The 18,040-nt window shown below is 43.4% G+C and overlaps 1 protein-coding gene and 1 pseudogene across 1 annotated transcript; one reads left to right on the forward strand and one right to left on the reverse strand.

The window, feature by feature from the left end:
* Positions 1-5,537: 5,537 nt before the first annotated feature.
* BECN2 (beclin 2) lies at positions 5,538-7,417 on the reverse strand. The gene has a single exon (XM_003999135.3). It carries the CDS (start codon positions 6,956-6,958, stop codon positions 5,657-5,659), a length of 1,302 nt encoding a protein of 433 aa, XP_003999184.2. The 5' UTR covers positions 6,959-7,417; the 3' UTR covers positions 5,538-5,656.
* A 4,233-nt stretch (positions 7,418-11,650) lies between these two features.
* On the forward strand, positions 11,651-14,094 carry LOC101094816 (annotated as a pseudogene).
* Positions 14,095-18,040: the final 3,946 nt, after the last annotated feature.

Genomic DNA, 18,040 nt, shown 5'->3' on the forward strand with positions numbered 1-18,040 from the left:
TAGCCATGTCAATGGACTTCAACCCCTGTCCAGCTCCCTGTAGCAAGCTCTGCTCCAAGACATTGTCTAGAAGCTAGACCATTTTCTCCTACATAAGAGAGTTCTATCTGTGGATAGAACTACTTAGTGGTCACTGGGAGCCACTGAGATTCCATCAGGAGGCAACCATCTGGGATTCAACCAACCTCCTCTCAAGTGCTTGAAGGAAACTGTAGTTAAGGGTTATTTTTTCTCTCTAGGGCATCAGACCTCTTTGACTCTTCTCTGCAAACCCCCAGAGCTCTAGGGATCAGCTGTGGGTGCTAAATGTCCAGGACCCAAATGACCCTCCTCACTCTCTAGTGAGCTCAAATCAAAGGTCCCAGACCACCTTCTTAGCACCTTCCTATTGGAGCAATGGAGCAAAGAAGGTGTGAATGCAACTGCCAGTCCCAACATCAGTGGAAATCTCAGTCTCTACTGGTCATAAACATGAGGGCAGGCAGGCCAGGCAGGCCTCCTGTCTGTCATCCTTGGCCACAGGTCCAACACCAGCATTTCTGAGAGCTCTTCTCTCACATACCATAACCACTCACTTCCCTCCACTGTCTTTATTCGGATTCTTCCTTCTGGTCTTGAATCTCAGTGCAGTCCTCTTTATGGTCCCTGCTCCATAATAAACTTCCTAGCTTCTTCCACCTGTCATCCATGGCCCGCACTCCCCCTCATTTACTGCAGGCTTTGGACCTTGGTTTACAGTTTCCTTCACAATCCCTGTTCACCCACCATGTGCACCATCCCTCCACCAACGTCCTCAAAGCCGCCTGAGCTGCTTCCTGTTAACCCACACTCCTACCACAAATGATCTGTATCTTCACTCCCTCCCACCTCATCTGAGGGACATATTTCCTCCTGTCCAAGATCAGTCCTCCCAACCTCCTTCATGGTTTGACTTCTACTTTCTTGTCTCACATTATCAATTTATGTCATACACATGCTGTATTTGTATTCTTTCCCTACAACTGTCCTCTTATACTATAAAAATTCTCAGATTTGTCCTCATTTCAAAGCTTCTGCTTCATCTATGTCCTTGTCAAAGGTCTCAAAGAATTGTCTGTATTCATTGTCTCTAATTCTTTTCCTTTCACTCTCCCATCTATTGCCAGCTGGATCTCAGCCTTACTGCTCTGAGAATCCTCGCATCAAAACCAGCAAAAACCTCTTAAGTGCCATTAGGCACTTTCTTTCTTCTCTTGCCTGTTTGGAAACCTCTTCCCCTTTTCTCTTTCTCACTTCTGGTCATTTGCTTAATCTTCTAACAGTCATCTGCCATGTCATGGGCAGGGCTGATGTTTTTGAGGATACCCCACTCCCCACTTGCAAACTTGACCAGTGTTCAATCCTCTATAATCTACACTGCTTCCAAAAGTGAATCTGTGACTTCTGGGGGCTTGTGTACCATGGCCAAGGTGGGTGGGGATGGGTGGCTCTCCACTGACTAGAAATTTAAACTCCTTGGCATCACGTCGATGGCTCTCCAAGACAGTGCTCTTTCCTATCTTTCTATCTTCTCTCAACAGCAACCCCTGCCCCCAACCCCCTGTACACACTGAGCTCCTGGCTGTTCCATGACTGTGCCTTTCTATCTTCATCTGTCTCTACTAAAATAAAGATTGTGATTAAGTAAATCTGGGATGGGCCTTAAAGTTTGCATTTCTTACATGTTCATAGGTGATGCTGTGCAGCTATTCCAGATATCACTTTGAGGAGACCAGAATGTCTCTTTTCTTTCTTTAAGTTTTATTCATTTATTTGGAGAGAGAGACATAAGCAGGGGAGGAGCAGAGAGAAAGGGAGAGAGAGAATCCCAAGCAGGCTCTGCACTGTCAGCATGGAGCCTGATGTGGGGCTCGATCCCATGAACCATGAGATCATGACCTGAGCAGAAATCAAGAGCCACATGCTTAACCAACTAAGCCACCCAATTACCCCAGAATGTCTCTCCTAAAAGTGATTTATCAGAACACCTGGGTGGCTCAATCAGTTGAGTATTGACTCTTGATTTCGGTTCAGGTCATGATCCCATGGTTCCTGAATTCCAGCCCATCAGGTTCTGTGCTGACAGTAAGGAGCCTGCTTGGGATTCTCCCTCTCTCCCTCTCCCTTTGTCCCTCCTGTGCTTGCATGCGCTCTCTCTCAAAATAAATAAATAAACTAAAAAAAAAAAAAAAAATAGGAGCACCTGGGTGGCTCAGTAGGCTAAGAGTCTGACTCTTGGTTTTGGCTCAGGTCATGATCTCACAGTTTTGTGAGTTCAAGACCCACATCAGACTCTGTGCTGGAGCCTGCTTGGGATTCTCTTTCTCCCTCTTTCTGCGCCTTCCCCACTCACACTGTCTCTCAAAATAAACAAATAAAATAAATAAATAAATAATAAATGTGAATTATCTAAGTCAGTCACAGAAGGACAAATACTGCCTTATAATTGCATAGTTATGACTCTACCTTTATGAGGTATCTAAGTCAGACACATACAAACAGAATAGAATGGTGGTTGCCAGGGACTAGCAGGGAGATGGGGAGTTGCTATTCGATGGGTATAGTTTCAATTGTGCAAGGTGATTACATTCTAGTGATTAGCACGACAACATTGTGTCTATAGTTAACAACGTTATAATGCACACTTAAAATCCAATAAGAGGGGAAAACTCATATTGTGTTCTTACCACACACCCGTAAAAGGAAAACCTAAAAACTGATTTACCTTTTATTGCAGGTGCCTAAAATCTCTTCGTCTACTAGTTTATGCCATTCAAATTATTTCACTGGAAAATATTTGCCTGTATGAGAAATTCGGTGGGAAGTGAGGGATGGGAGAAGGGAAGGAGATGGATCATCACAAAATGGGACAGAATGATGTAACAGCAGGTTAACTTGATGTCTAGTCACATCCCTTAATTTCTTTTATCCTAAGACAAATACATATAGACCACAGAATATTTATAAGCCATGAAGAAGAAAATAAAATTTCCCATAATCCCATCACTCAGTATAATTCGGTGATTTATTCATTCAATTATGCATTGAGCGTTGACTAGTGGTGGGTATTGTGCAGTTAGGGACACAGTGTAAATGAGATGTACATAACCCATGACTCCATGAAAGCTTTCATCTAGGTGAAGGGGCAGCAAACCATGGCCCAAGGGCCAAACCCAGCCTTCTGTTTTGATGAATATAGTTTCGCTAGAACACAGCTATGCCCATTCATTTGTGTATTTTCTGTGGCTGGTTTTACTCTTTAACAGCACAATTGAGTAGTTGCTACAACTGAGTAGTTGCAACAGGGAGCACATGGACCAAAAATCCTAAAATATTTACTATTTGGCCTTTTAAAGAAAAAAAATTTCCAACTCTTGCTCTACAGGCAATTGATAACATGTTTCCTATGCTAAGGACCTTGTCAGGTTATTCTTAGGTATTTGACAGTTTGAACTATTTCAAAATTCTTTTTCTAATTGTTGCCTTTATATAAAAATACATTTTATTTTTGTATTGACTTTGTAGTCACTGGATTCTTAATTCACTTATTAATTCTAATGATTTATCTGTTGTTTTATTTAGATATTGTCATAGTTATTTCATATGAAAATAATTTTATTAAAATTTATTTTTTATTTTTGAGAGAGAGACAGCGAGACAGAGTGTGAGTGGGGGAGGAACAGAGAGAGAGGGAGACACAGAATCCGAAGTGGGATCCAGGCTCCGAGCTGTCAGCACAGAGCCTGACATGGGGCTCGAACTCAGGAAACCACAAGATCATGACCTGAGGTGAAATCAGACGTTTAACCGATTAAACCACCCAGGCACCCCAACAATTTTATTTTTTCCCTTTTAGTCTCTATCCCTTTAATTTTTTTATATATTGTACTGGCTAGCATCAACACATGTTAAATAGAAATGCTGATAGCCAGTAACCAGTATCCTGTCTCTTTCCTAATCTCAAATGGAGAGTTTTTTAAAACCCAAAACTTATGGCAGTACCTTTATATTCAAGGAATACATTTTTAAAAATTTTTTTCCTACTTTTCTGAGTTTTCATATTGTTTTATACCTTTATCTTTTTAGTGAATATATTTATACAAGTATTGTCATCAAATGTTATGTTAATTAAATACTCTTAACATCCTAATACCTACATGATATTCCATCATAGGCTTAGACCTTAATTTATGTAACCAATCTCCTAGTCTCTTAGTGTATGACAAGTTATTCACCTTCCAGGGCACCTGGATGACTCAGTTAAATGTTGGATTTTGGCTCAGGTTATGATCTCACGGTTCCTGAGTTTGAGCCCACATTGGGCTCTCTGCTATCAGCACAGAGTCAGCCTCAGATTCTCTCTCTCTCACTGCCCCTTCCCCACTCCCACGTGCTCTCTCAAAAATAAACTTAAAAAATATTTAAGCATCTTCCTTTTCTCATTTTCCACAATGACTTCTATTTATAGATAGTATGTATGCAGCCGTAGCTATTACAGGCACTATCTATGGACTACAAAGCTAATATGGCTCTCAGGGAGTTGTTTGGTTAAAAGATCTTGCAGATAAGCAACAGCTTAGGCAAAAGGCAGAGGAAGTTTGGACTTAGCATGTATTGGAATAAGAGGGTGCTGGAAGAAGTGTGAGGTGAGCCTGGAGACACACAGGGAGACCCAGGGTTGAATTTTGTCTTGAGAGCAATGGAACAACAGTTGAATGATGCATCTTTTTTAAATGTTTGAGAGAGAGACACACACAGGGAGGGACAGAGAGAAAGAGACGGAGAATCCAAGGCAGGCTCTGAGCTGTCAGCACAGATCCTGATTCAGGGCTCGAACTCACAAACCTTGAGATCATGACCTGAGCCGAAACCAAGAGACGGATGCTTAACCGACTGAGCCACCCAGGTGCCCTGCAACTTGCATTTTTAAAAAAGTTCTCTGACTCCTTTTAAATCTTTAGGTCTCTGTAAGACTTCATCTGATGACTCTTAACTGATGATTGGATTGACTTATCAGCCAAGATGTTACCATCCTCTTTGACCACACAACCCCACCAGGTTGGTCTCAACATAATGGCACAGCCCAATAGGACACACTTCTCACTTTAAATCATTGAAGAATGTATAGAAGTTTATTGAAAGTTTCTCAGGGATGAAGGAGGGGTTTACACTATATATCGCAGCAAAAACTTAATCTTCGAATATTCACCCTCCCCATAAAGTCCTGCTACATACATTAGTGACCCAGACACTTTATGAAGATTCCAGCTTTCTCCTTCTCCCCACCCCCCACCTTCCTCCAGCCCCACCCCAGTGCTTTCCCTCTGCATCTCTTGATCCCTTTTTTTAAATGTTAATTTATTGAGAGACAGAGTGAAAGCTGGGGAGGGACAGAGAGAGAAGACATACACACAGAATTGGAAGCAGGATCCAGGCTCCGAGTGGCCAGCCAGAGCCCACAGACCGCAAGATCATGACCTGAGCTGTAGGTGGCCACCCAACCAACTGAGCCACCCAGGTGCCCCTGTTGCCATTAACTTTTTAAAGTTATAAGCATGTTATCTCTTCCAATTTTACAATTGTGATATGGTCACAAATAGTTTAAAGCAAAAAAAATCTCCCTCTCCCTCATAGAAAGTTATTTTTGACAATATTTTAAAGACAGCCAAGCAAGACTACACTTAAAATTTATAAGCACGAGCTTGAGTGCCTTTGTCCACTGCTCCTCCGTGTTCAGGCAGGTTCTGATGGAATAGAACTCACCAGTGCTTCCAGAGTCTTCCATCAGGCCATTTTCCACATGAATCTTGCAGGGCAGGCAGAGACCCCACTTGCCTTTCTCAGCCTCTTCCTTGAACTGCTGCATACAGTCCAAAAAAGCCATCATTGCGAGGTCAAATTTGACATCCAAGCAAGTAATCTGCCCCGTGATGCAGAACAATGGCAGCTCAATGGCGTCATCTGTTAAAGACTTCAGATAGGACCGGTTTCCACAGGGGAAGAGTTGATACCTCTGAAACTCCAGCCCAATCTTGTTGGACAGGGCATGAAGTAGCAAGGCTGTCTGTCCCCAGGCCATGTTGATCTCATTCCAGCTCACGGGGACAGTGGGGAGGCAGCCCAATCTGAAGCTATTGATGATGCCCACAGGGCCATCATCCCTGATCTCAAAGGTGGCACTGAAGACATTGGTCTTCTTCAGCCAGTCCCACTGGATCTGGGCACGTACCAGCTGGTTCCTCCTGCTGGTCAGCTCATCCTGCAGTTCCAGTTGCTGCCATTGTAAGTTACTGTAGTCCCTCCAGTGCTGCTCATCCTGCTGGTCCAGCACTTGAGTCTCTGCTCGGGCTGCCTCAAGATCCTCTGCTACTCTTTTTTGGTTCTTCTCCACCTCCTCCAGCTCTTGAGCCAGCCTTGCTTCCTCCAGCTCCAGGCCCTCCAGCTCCTCCTGCAGTGTCTCCAGCTCCCCGTCATGTATTCTCTTCCTCCAATGTTTGTAGTTCTGGTTCTCTGTTTCTGTGAGAATGAGTTGGGTGTCCAGCTCCTCTAAAAGTTTGTCAGTACAGTCCTCACACAGGGCGTGGTCCACATCTCTTTCACCAGTCAGGATGTCAAAAATGTCCCCAGCAGTCTTCTGGGCGTTACTGAGCATACTTGTAGGGGCAAACTCTCCAAGTAAGATGAAGTTGCTAGAACTGTCCCTGGACATCTTGCCATCATCTCCAGGGAGGGTGGAGCAGGAGGTACTATCCTGCAGCTTCTCAGTATCTGTCTCTGCCTTGGAGGCAGGGCCTCTTTCCAGGGTTTCTCCTGGCTCCCACTGAGCTGAGAGTGTGGAAGCTGTAGGTTCTTGGGTGGTCTCAAGACCTGAGGTCTCCATGGACTGATTCAGCTTTAGCGGCTGCTTGCAGCACTGGCAAATGAAGCGGATGGGGAACATGGTGGAGGCTCTTACTTTGACTCTAAGTTTCCTCTGGCTCCCCACTTACCTGTCCATTTATACCTTTTTAAACTTCTTTAGAGGAGTAATTCCTTCAAAATGCATATCTCATCTTGTTGCTCTTCTTAACACCTTACTTTGGTGCCCTCCTTAGATACTCTAGGGTTCCTTTAGCTCCTTTTAGACAAGTAATTCTTTCTAGAAGGCAAATCTGATCATCTCACTTTGTCCTTTAACATTTCCAAGGCATATCTTAAGAGTACTTCTAAACTAAGTCCTGATAGTGGCACTTCCCTCCTTAAAATGGTTTAATGCTCTTGTCTTACCTTAAAATAAAATCCCATCACCTTAACCTGACACCAGAGCCTCTGCCCATTTTCCCAGCTTCTCTCCCAATTTCCTGCTACCTTTACCCATGGCTTCTCCACGATGCCTGGAGTAATGATTGCAAAGGATCTACTACACAAATTATGCCTTTCCTCACCCTGATACCTCTCCCCAAAGAGCTGGGGAACAGCAGAATAAGTTTGGAAATGCTTTCAATGTCATGGTCAATTCTGAGTCCTGATTCATCCTTGGGAGTAGAATGGCAAAGCATATTCATTGCTAATGGCTGAACTTCATTTTAATTACTCACCCAACAAAACCAAACAAATTCAAGCCATACCTGGCTTTGGGTTCGATTCAGCCCAGAGAGACAAGCTAAGGAAACATAGCTGAAGGGGAACAGAGATTGTTTCAGACTGTGGTTTATCTAACAACTGAATGATGCCTCCTGGATAATCCAGAATCAGTCTGTTGGAGCTTTCCTTTAGTGAAGGAATGAATGGAACCGGAGTGTCATTTTCAGCTAGGAAGGAAATCTCTGATTTCTGGAGATCTTCCCTCCAATTCTTACGTCCTCATTCTTGGGTCTCCTTTGGGAGGGCTTGAGAAGCCCAAGAGTGAAGAGGATTCTAAGGATTGGGAGCAGGGGTTTTATGTACTACTGTATCATCAGCACTGAGATAAATTGCCTTGTCCCCTCTTCCCTGTCCAAACTTTGTTCCTTTTCTTGGGCTTTGTCATAAACCTTTAGGAAAGACTTGTCTGTACCTATTGTCTCCAGTTCTTCTCCTTCTGTTCTCTCTTAAAGCCATCACAATTCAACTTTAATTTCAGCGCTCTATAGAAAGTCCTCATAACAAGGTCACAAATGTTATCTGTGTTGCTAAATTTAATCTCAGTGGAATAAGAAGCAAGTTCTTCAGCAAAAAGTGAAGATGGGGAAGAGATGTGTGTGAGAGTTACCTCAGTGAGTAGGAGATTGAATAGAGGAGAGAAGTGGTGTGATTGCTCTTCATTTGTAAAGGTCCACATGGGACTGGCTGTCATGTGTACATATCAGGTATACATGTCAGTCACTCACCTGAATGGGTGTTGTCAAGCAAGCAAGACTAAAGCAGGGACGCAGGAGAGAAGGTGCCAGCAGGGAAGTGGTTAGGAAGGTTGACTTCAATGCATACTGGTAAGGAAGGGTGGGCGTGGGAGGGAGACACAGCAAAAAGGTGGGAGAGCTGATGTGTTTCTGTTCTCAGAGGTTGAAGGAGTATTGCAGTCAGGATATCAGACCAGAGGAGTAAATACAAGAGGTAGTCGAAGGGTGTCCATGAAATAGACACAACAGAGGACTTGCTCCCCATGATCTATAATCATCTTTCCACTATACAGCCTGAAACAAACAACCTCCTGGCATGTGACACAGTATTCTGGAGTCGGTCTTGGGCTCTAATTTTGCTGAACTTAACAAGTTGCTTAAACGTCTTGATGCTCAGATTCTTCATCTGAAAATGAATTAAACAGAAGCCATCCTAAGAGAATTGCTTTGATGATTAAACAAGATGATGTTGAGAACCTCAAACTGACATTAGTTTCCTCTCATCACCAGTCTCCTATGTGGCCATAGTCTGGCTTTCTCCTTCTTCTTATGAACCTTGAACTTCTCAAAAGAGAAGTTAACTACTTCTCACTGTTTCCATATGCTCATCATACCTCTTTCAACCTTTGCAATCTGGCATCTGTCTCCATAATTAACGGAATAAAATCGTTCTTGCTAAGATTAGCAGTGGATTCTTAAATAGCACATCTCAAAACATCTTTTCTGTTCTCTTCCAAATTGGCACTCATTGTTTAACATTCGAAGTGATTGCTATCCTTTCCTTGTGGAAAGAGGAAAACAAAGTCCTTATTTGGATTCCAGAAGATTGTTGTCTCTGATTCTCCTGGATCTCTGATCTTCCTTTTCCACCCTGCTGAGCCTTATCCCACCAAGAGATTCTGAATTTTTTTGTTTATTTATTTATTTATTTTGAGAGAGAGAAAGAAAGTAGTAGAGGGGCAGAGAGAGATCCCAAGCAGTCTCCATGCTGTTAGCACAGAGCCCAATAGGAGGGAGCTCAAACTCATGAACCATGAACTGTGAGATCGTGACCTGAACCAAAATCAAGAGATAGATGCTTAACCCACTGAGCCACTCAAGAGATCTGAATTTTAAAAAATAAAAATCTGTCTTTGAGATAGACAACTAAATTTTTCTGAAGCTTGCAAAGTGTGAATAAAAATCTCCTTTAAAAATTCAAGGCTTTGTACACCCATGGTCATAGAAGCATCATTCATCATAGTCAAAAGGTAGAAGCAACCCACATGCCCATTGGTGAATAAATGGCTAAACAAAATGTGGTATATACGTACAATGAAGTATGGCCTTAAAAAGGGAGGAAATTCTGACTCATGCAACAACCTGGATCAAACTTGAAGACATTATGCTAAATGAAATAAGCCAATCACAAAAGGACAAATATTACATGATTCCATTTAAATGAAGTACCTAGAGTAATCAAATACAATTCATAGAGCAGAAAGCAGAACGGTGGTTGCCAGGGGCTGAGGGAAGAAGGGTTCTCTCTATAAATCACTCTGATATTATATTTTACATAAGAAATATATACATAATCTTCTCTGTTCATGCCACAGAGCTCCTAAACCCTTGGAGTGTCTTAAGCAATGAAAACAATCAAGGTGCCGTTTGTTATGTTAATGAAGTGGCTATCAGAAAGCACCTAAGGATGGAGCCTGTGGTTAGGAGAACCAACCATGTGATTGGAGGGTTGGAACATTTAGTTCCATCCCCCTGACTTCCAGAGGGGTGTGAGGCTGGAGGTTAAATGGATCACCAATGGCCATTGATTTAATCACCTGTGCTTATGTAATGAAGCCTCCATGAAAATACAAAAAGGAGTGGGTTCAGGGAAGCTCTGGGTTGGTGAACACGTGGCAATTTGGGGAGAGTGGTGAGCCTGGAGAGGGCACAAAAGGCTCACATGCTTCCCACATACATTGCTATATGCATCTCTTTCATCTGGCTGTTCCTGAGTTATATTCTTTTATAATAAACTGGTAATCTAGTAGGTAAATGTTTTCCTGAGTTCTGTGAACTCTTCTAGGAAATTAACAAAATCTGAGGAGGGGTCAAGGGAATCATTTGATGTCAGAATTGTTTGATGTGAGGAAAATACCCACACACTGGAATTGGGAGCAGAATGCTAGTGTCAGAATATTCTAGTGTTAGTGTTTAATGGGTACAGAGTTTTAATTTGGGAAGTTCTGGAGATGAATGGTGGTGATGGTTGCACATGTGGGGAGGAAAAATTTTATCTGCCCTTCAAGTTTCTTCTAGTATGCCTAAGAATTAAATTGAGATAAGACAGGGGCACCCAGGTGGCTTAGTTGGCTAAGCATTCGACTTCAACTCAGGTCATGATCTCATGGTTTGTGGGTTCAGGCCCTGCATTGGGCTCTGTGCTGACAGTTCAGAGCCTGGAGTCTGCTTCAGATTCTGTGTCTCCCTTTTTCTCTGTTCCTCCCCTGCTTGCATTCTGTCTCTCTCTCAAAAATAAATAAAGATTTTAAAAAATGAATTAAAAAATTGACATGAGAGAGTAACATTTAATTTCGTACATATGGGGAATCCACAGAAACATTAAATTCCAAAGATAGGCAAAAATGAGGTGTATAAGTCATCCTGAACTAAGGAAAAAGGGGTTTGGGATCTGGGATTTTTAAGGGAAGGAAAACAATGCACAGGAAGATGAAAAAGGGTAAATGTTTGGTAAACAAGTGTTTGCTAGGCTATTCAGAAACAATGGAACACAGAGAGGAATTTTAACAAATAGACCTTGCTAAAAATTCTTCCCTGTGTAGGGTGCTTGGATGGCTCAGTCTGTTAAGCGACCAGCTTCAGCTCAGGTTATAATCTCACAGTTCGTGATTTTGAGCCCCGTGTGGGGGCTCTGTGCTGACATCTCAGAGCCTGGATCCTGCTTCAGATTCTGTGTTTCCCTCTCTCTGCCCCTCTCCCACTCATGCTCTGTCTTTCTCTCTCAAAAAATAAATTAACATTTTAAAAAATGTAAAAAGAAAATTTGTCCCTATCTGCTTCTTCTCGTTCATATTATACTATAGTTATCTATGGTGATAGCTCCCTTCCTGGGACAGGTCCTCTAAATTCTCTTAGATGGGGTACCTGGGTGGCTCAGGAGGTTAAGAGCCCTGCTTGGGATTCTCTCTCTCTCTCTGTCCCTCCCCTGCTCATGCTCTCTCTCTCTCTGTCTCAAAATTAATAAATAAGCTTAAAAAAACAGCTTTTGACTTTCGGCTCAGAGGAGGCCATGCTGCAACTGTCTTGGGTTGTCCCTAATCCAGGTTCATCCAACACCAACTACCTCCACCATGCTGCCTAAGTTCGACCCCAAAGAGGTCAAAGTCATATACCTGAGGTGCACTGGTGGTGAAGTCGGTGTCACGTCTGCCCTGGCCCCAAAAATCAGCCCCCAGGCTCTGTCTCCAAAAAATGTTGGTGATGACATCGCCAAGGTAACAGGTGATTGAAAGGGTTTGAGGATTACAGTGAAACCGACCATTCAGAACAGACAGGCCCAGATAGAAATGGCACCTTCTGTCTCTGCCCTGATTATCGAAGCCCTCAAGGAACCGCCAAGAGACAGAAAGAAGCAGAAAAACATTAAGCACAGTAGAAATATCACTTTTGATGAGATCGTCAATGTTGCCCAACAGATGTGGCACTGATCCAGAGAACTCTCTGGAACCATTAAAGCGATTTTCGGAACCGCCCAGTCTGTGGGCTGCAATGTTGGTGGCCGCCACCCTCATGACATCAATAGTGATGCAGTGGAATGCTCAGCCAGGTAAGAAATACAAAGGACTAACTAACTAACTAAATAAATAAGGACTAACTAAATAAATAAAAATGAAAAAGAAATCAAAGGACCTCTCTAAAGCCACTCTCTATCTCTCTGCAGTGTCCCTGGGGTGATAAGATAGCTATTAGAAACTTGCCTGGAGATTTAAAATGCCCCAGGACTCTCAGATGGGCTCAAAGAGCAAGACCCATATTAACTAGAAAAAAATAACCACAGCTCAAAAATGCTAAGCAAATATGCCTCTGTTTGCTATGATTAAAGCGAAAAAATTTTGTGTGATGTGTCTTACCACGGTTTAAAAACCTCAAGGTTGCACTGGCTTATGGGCCTCAGATGTCCCCTGTCTCCTTTGTAAACCTCCACATACTTTGACTGTGGCCTCACAAACACCAGTGTGGCGATGTGAGCGTCTGAGGAAGGACTCTTGTGGCTGCAGAGGCCAGACACCTGCGGGCCCAGAAGTGACTCACACAGGATGGGAAGGCAATGCTCATCGTTATGAGCCCAGATTTCTGGTTCACATAAGAAATTTCTAAAAGAAATTTGAAGCTTTGCTTCATTTTGCTTTGTGTCAGACTAGCCAACATCCTCCTTGCTGGTGAGACTCCACAGAAGTTAATCACAATAAGCTGCAGTGGGGATAGTTTTTAAGACTCAAACCATCAAAAGAGCCAAGGCTCTGGCTTTCTGTCCCAGGTCAGATGCTGATTGAGGAAGCCACTTAACTTCACAGTCTGCTTAGTTAAATTCTGTGGAACGGATGCAACGCTCGCAATGAGCCATTGCTCACAATAGCTGTTGTGGGCAAAGGCATCTGCACCATACTCCTTCTGTGCTCTTCACAGCATGTAGTGTCAAGTAAATGTTCGGTAAACTGTTGCTAGATTCTGCATGCATTACTAATGCATGGAAGTGCTCTGCCTGAGAGACTGGAGCTCCCCCCTCTTGCCACTCCCCACTAATCCCCATCTAACGCCATGCCAGAAAAATAAAATATAGATTTATGCAGAGCTAACGTGTTTGCATAAAACAAATATTCTTTGCAAAAAGATTCACAGAATTTCTACAAATAGACTTTTGGCTACTGGGCATTACAGAACATTAACTCTTTATAAGCAATATTAAAATGTTGGCAGTCAATGCCAGTTGAAGGGCAGAACGTTCCAAGTCAATCTGCCTGTGGGTACTGAAACTTCTCACCTATGCACTGGCACATGCATCCATTGGTCTTGGTGGTTGACGTGTGCCATATCTGCCCTTCCAATGCACTAAATGTCTCTTGACAATATTGTTGAAATCTATCTTGTATCCTTAGCACCCATTCATCCATTTTGCTCCTTATTTTCTTCTCTCTTTTTGTTTTCATTCCTATGGAAGGGCTTCTAGACACCATGACTCTGACTGAAATAATTCCCTCCAGGGGACAGCTCATTCTACTAAAATATACAGGTAATTTTCTTTTCAGAGAACTGCCTGCTAATCATAATGATTTGATAATTAGACTGAAAAGCTAGGAGTAGCAATTGATCGCATGTACTGAATTACTCTCCGTTGTCACAAGGAATGCCTTTAGAAATTCCTGATGATGACATGTCATTCCCTCAGAAGGCTGTGAAGATCACTCATTCCCCGAGACTTTTGCTATATGAACAAGGAAAGCACCACCATCAATATTTAGGCTCAGACCTTTGTTTTTATCGTCCTCATAAGCATTAGCAAGGAAAGGAAAGTCCTCAGAAAGCAGCCAAAGTCTTGATGTCTTGAAACAGTCCCTTCAAGATCCTGAATGCTCCCAGGCAGGACTGTATTTTATACCTAAGGCCAAACCGGCTGAAGCCCAAAGGCTCCCCACCCCTGGACAACGCCTACTGCTTCTGATGCCTTTGTCCATGCCATTGGCCCCATTTAACATCTTCTCAATCGAAGACTAAGTTAACATAGCCTCCCTCTTATAGCCTATTCTGGGGTTCAGGACATTTGATGGCCTAAAGATTTTTTCCATTTTGTTCTGATGCAGTGGGAAGAGATTTGGCCCAGGACTCAAGGGGCTTGGTTTCTTCTCATAATTTACTATAGAAAGTTCTTCTCTGTACCTCTCAGTTTTCTTATTTGTAAAATAAGGGACTTGGAAAAAGTGATATTCAAAGTCCTCACAACCTCACTTATTATACATTTTCCACCTCTTATTAGGCCAGGTTGCCAACTAATTCTTGTGCCCACCCCACACTCTCTCCTAACCCCCACAATAATATCACTGAGAAGTAATTTGAGGACCAGAATTTGTTAAAAGGCATAGGCTTATTCTTAAAGATAGCCATGCGATATAACCATATGACCACAGACTATGTTTTCACCTATTTTGCTACCTTAGGCTCAGCGGTCTTTTTCAATGACAAAGTTGGTGATTGATGTCATATTCTTGTCTACACACTCACAATGGGCCTAGCAATCAGAGCCCACAATGGCCTGGAATGGCAGGAAACTACATGGACCGTGGCCTGTTGGGATCATGGAGAAGGTAGAAAGTGGGGGCTACCACCAGCTGTCAGGACACAGGATTACGTGGGATGCGACACAGTAGAGTGAGGTGAGGGTCTGGAAAGGATGAGGAAGCTGAGGCAGGTGGGATGCTCAGGGCACTAAGACTAGGATGAAGGTCAAGGTTGTGGGGCCAGAATGGACACTGGCCAGCTGGCTTGACATTCAAAGTTGGGCTGGCAACAGGGCTGGCTTATCATTCCGGCCATGCATTCGTTGAATCCTACTGTAGGCATGGGAGGAGGGGTGGAGGCTAACAACTTTGGAGGACCTGACATGTTCCTGGTTTAGTGTGGCAACTGTATTATTGTTAGGCAAATATTCATCTTTCTCTCCCTCCACATGGGAATTATTTTGGACTGTGGATTGTGGGCTGAAGTGACAGTGTGCTAGTTCCAAGCCCAAGTTTCCCCCACCGCCCTTGTGCTCCTGTCTTCCACCGTGAGAACAGCATATCCCATGGAGGAGCTACTCCTTTCCCCTCCATTCCCAAGTGAGAAGGCATCTGGAACCCAGGCCAGCCAACCTGCAAAACTTGGAGTGAGAAATGTGTGCTTGGGTTGTAAACCCCTGAAACTTGCAGTTATTATCACAGCACAAGCTGAGTAATCGAGAGAGTGTTAATTACCTTACATCTATTTCCTCATGTTAGTGTTTCTGAAACAAGCAACAGGGATCTCAGGTGAGGGTCAGAATCCCTCAGGTGCTGGGCTTTGGGCCCAGGCATGTCTGACACCTGATCAAAAACCATGCTTTCCATTAAAACATGATGACTCTGGTCTTTGATGAATAGAGCAAGAATTGACTTAGAATAGAAAAGTGGACTTAGAGAAAATGCCAACTGAGTATTCCTTCAGAGCCCTGGGTACAAGAGCCCCAGATCCTCCCAGGAATGGATGTCCTGATGGGGGTTCTGCATCAGTAAAGCAGCCTCAGATGCCTTAAGGATGCAAATGGCCACTGCTGAGAGCCCCTTCTCGCTCTCCTTCACACCTGTGTAAGTACACAGTGCAGTCAGGAAGAGACACAGATCAGGATCCAGAGGAAATACAATCAGACTGCTCCAGTACCCTCAGGAAGAGTGGAAACAATGTGACCCTGTTTCTCAGCTCCCTCATTCCTCTGCCAGAAAACCCTGGCTCCTCTCCTCTCCTGAGTCATCCTTGCAGGTGTTTGCAACCCTGGGGATGAAAAATGATGCTCTGGCATAAAGAAGCATTGCAGGGCTTTCTAATCCCTCACCACTGGAAAGTAGGAAAGTGAAAAACATGGAACATGGGATAGAAAGGCAGTTTGGAAACCGGCTAGGAAAGGACAGCAGGCCTTCCCGCAGTTAGCCAGAAATGTTTTCCAAATTTACTGCATTTAGGGTCAGACTGGCCCTGAAGGCAGCTGAACATGGTGGTGTGGCCTATCAAGAAACTCCTCTGACAGTATTCAACCCCGCCCATCCTGTTTCTCTGGTGTCTGGGAATTTATTCAGCCTGAAACCTCACCAGCTCCGGAAGACTGTCTGTTCCCAGTTAGGCAGTACTGGAAAGTTTCTTCTTCTCTCTGGAACATGCTGAGCCCTCCCCCTGAGTCTGCTCCTTCCTTTTCCCAGGAAGGGGGCAGCTCATCACTCTTGGGGCCTCAGTTTAGGCTTCACCTCCCAAGGAGGCCATTCTGTACAGTGGGGCTCCCCAGACACCCTCCCTTAGAGCACCTTTACCAAACTTAATTCCATCCACAACTAGTGACTTGTGGTTTAGCTGTTTATCATGTCTTTCCCAACATGATGAGAGCTTTATCGTGTTAGGGACCGCCTGGCTTGCTAGTTCCAGGCCCCTCAGGAGCTCACTCAGTGACGTGACTAAATGCATGAGTGACTGATTGCACTGTCATATCAACTCTGGAAGGTAACTATCATTTTGTTATTAACTGTTGAATTCTGCCCCAATTTTTCTTTTTAAAAATTTTTTACTGTTTATTTCTTTTTGAGAGAGAGAGAGAGGGACAGAACATGAGCAGGGGAGGGGCAGAGATAGAGGGAGACACAGAATCTGAAACAGGCTCCAGGCTCTGAGCTGTCAGCACAGAGCCTGATGCTGGGCTCGAACCCACGAACTGCAAGATCATGACCTGAGCCAAAGTCGACCACTTAACCAACTGAGCCACCTATGTGCCCCTGTCCCGATTTTTTAAAAAAAATGTTGCTTAATTGTATCACCTGAGTAATATATGAAGACTTACTGCTAGAGATTTCAAGTACAGTAAAACCTTGGATTGTGAGTAATTTGTTCTGTGAGCCTTTCCCGAGAGGAGCAAACATTTCTAATAAATTTTAACTTGATAAACAAGCAGTGTCTTGCAATGCAAGGAGTACGTGACATCGTATGTCACATGATCACAACTGAGCCAATGGTTCTTCCCTCTCTTTCTCTCTCTGTGGGACTGTGGGTGATTTTCTTCCATGCTTGGATGTTTGGCCTCAGGCTGCAATGTTTGGCAGAATCAGTGATTTTTCAGAATGTTAAAACGTGCCCACAACTGGCACTAGTATATTTTTTGTCACTTCGAAGCATGTATGGACAGTCCTTTGTTTTTCCATTTCGAGTAAGTTTTGCTTCGCTTTGGATCATTGGATAGATTCCTTGTTAAATTTGCATGAAAAGAAAAAGATTCCATTGAGCCAATAGATAGCAGTGATTCTGTTAGTGATAGTGAAAGTCACCTTACATAATAACCCATCTCTCTCGGGGCGCCTGGATGGCTCAGTCGGTTAAGCGTCCGACTTCGGCTCAGGTCGTGATCTCACAGTCTGTGAGTTTGAGCCCCGCATTGGGCTCTGTGCTGACAGCTCAGAGCCTGAAGCCTGCTTTGGATTCTGTGTCTCTCTCTGTCTCTGCCACTCCCCTGTTCACACTCTGTCTCTCTCTCTCTCTCTCAAAAATAAACATTAAAAAAATTTTTTTAAAAATAATAATAACCCTCCTCTATCTTATCTCTCTCATACCAGCCACGAAGGTTTTCAAAGGAAGTGCAGATTAATTCGTTTATTTTTCTTTACATTTGTATTTTCTTTATTATTTTGTATTGTAATCATTTTTATATGAATATTTTTGGGTTGTGGAACGAATCGTCTGAGTTTCCATTATTTCTTATGGGGAAATTAAACAAGTGCTTTGGATTACAAGCATGCTTCAGGGATGAATTGTGCTCACAAACCAAGGTTTTACTGTACTTCTAAGGCAATGGTAGATAGAATGTCCCCCTTTCTCTCTTCTCTACCTCTGAACTCTCCCCT

This window comes from Felis catus, chromosome F1 (assembly GCF_018350175.1).
Source record: "Felis catus isolate Fca126 chromosome F1, F.catus_Fca126_mat1.0, whole genome shotgun sequence".
NCBI lineage: Eukaryota > Metazoa > Chordata > Mammalia > Carnivora > Felidae > Felis > Felis catus.

Bases quoted from the DNA above. Each gene is read 5' to 3' on its own strand.
- BECN2 (XM_003999135.3), bottom strand. From the start codon at position 6,958: ATGTTCCCCATCCGCTTCATTTGCCAGTGCTGCAAGCAGCCGCTAAAG.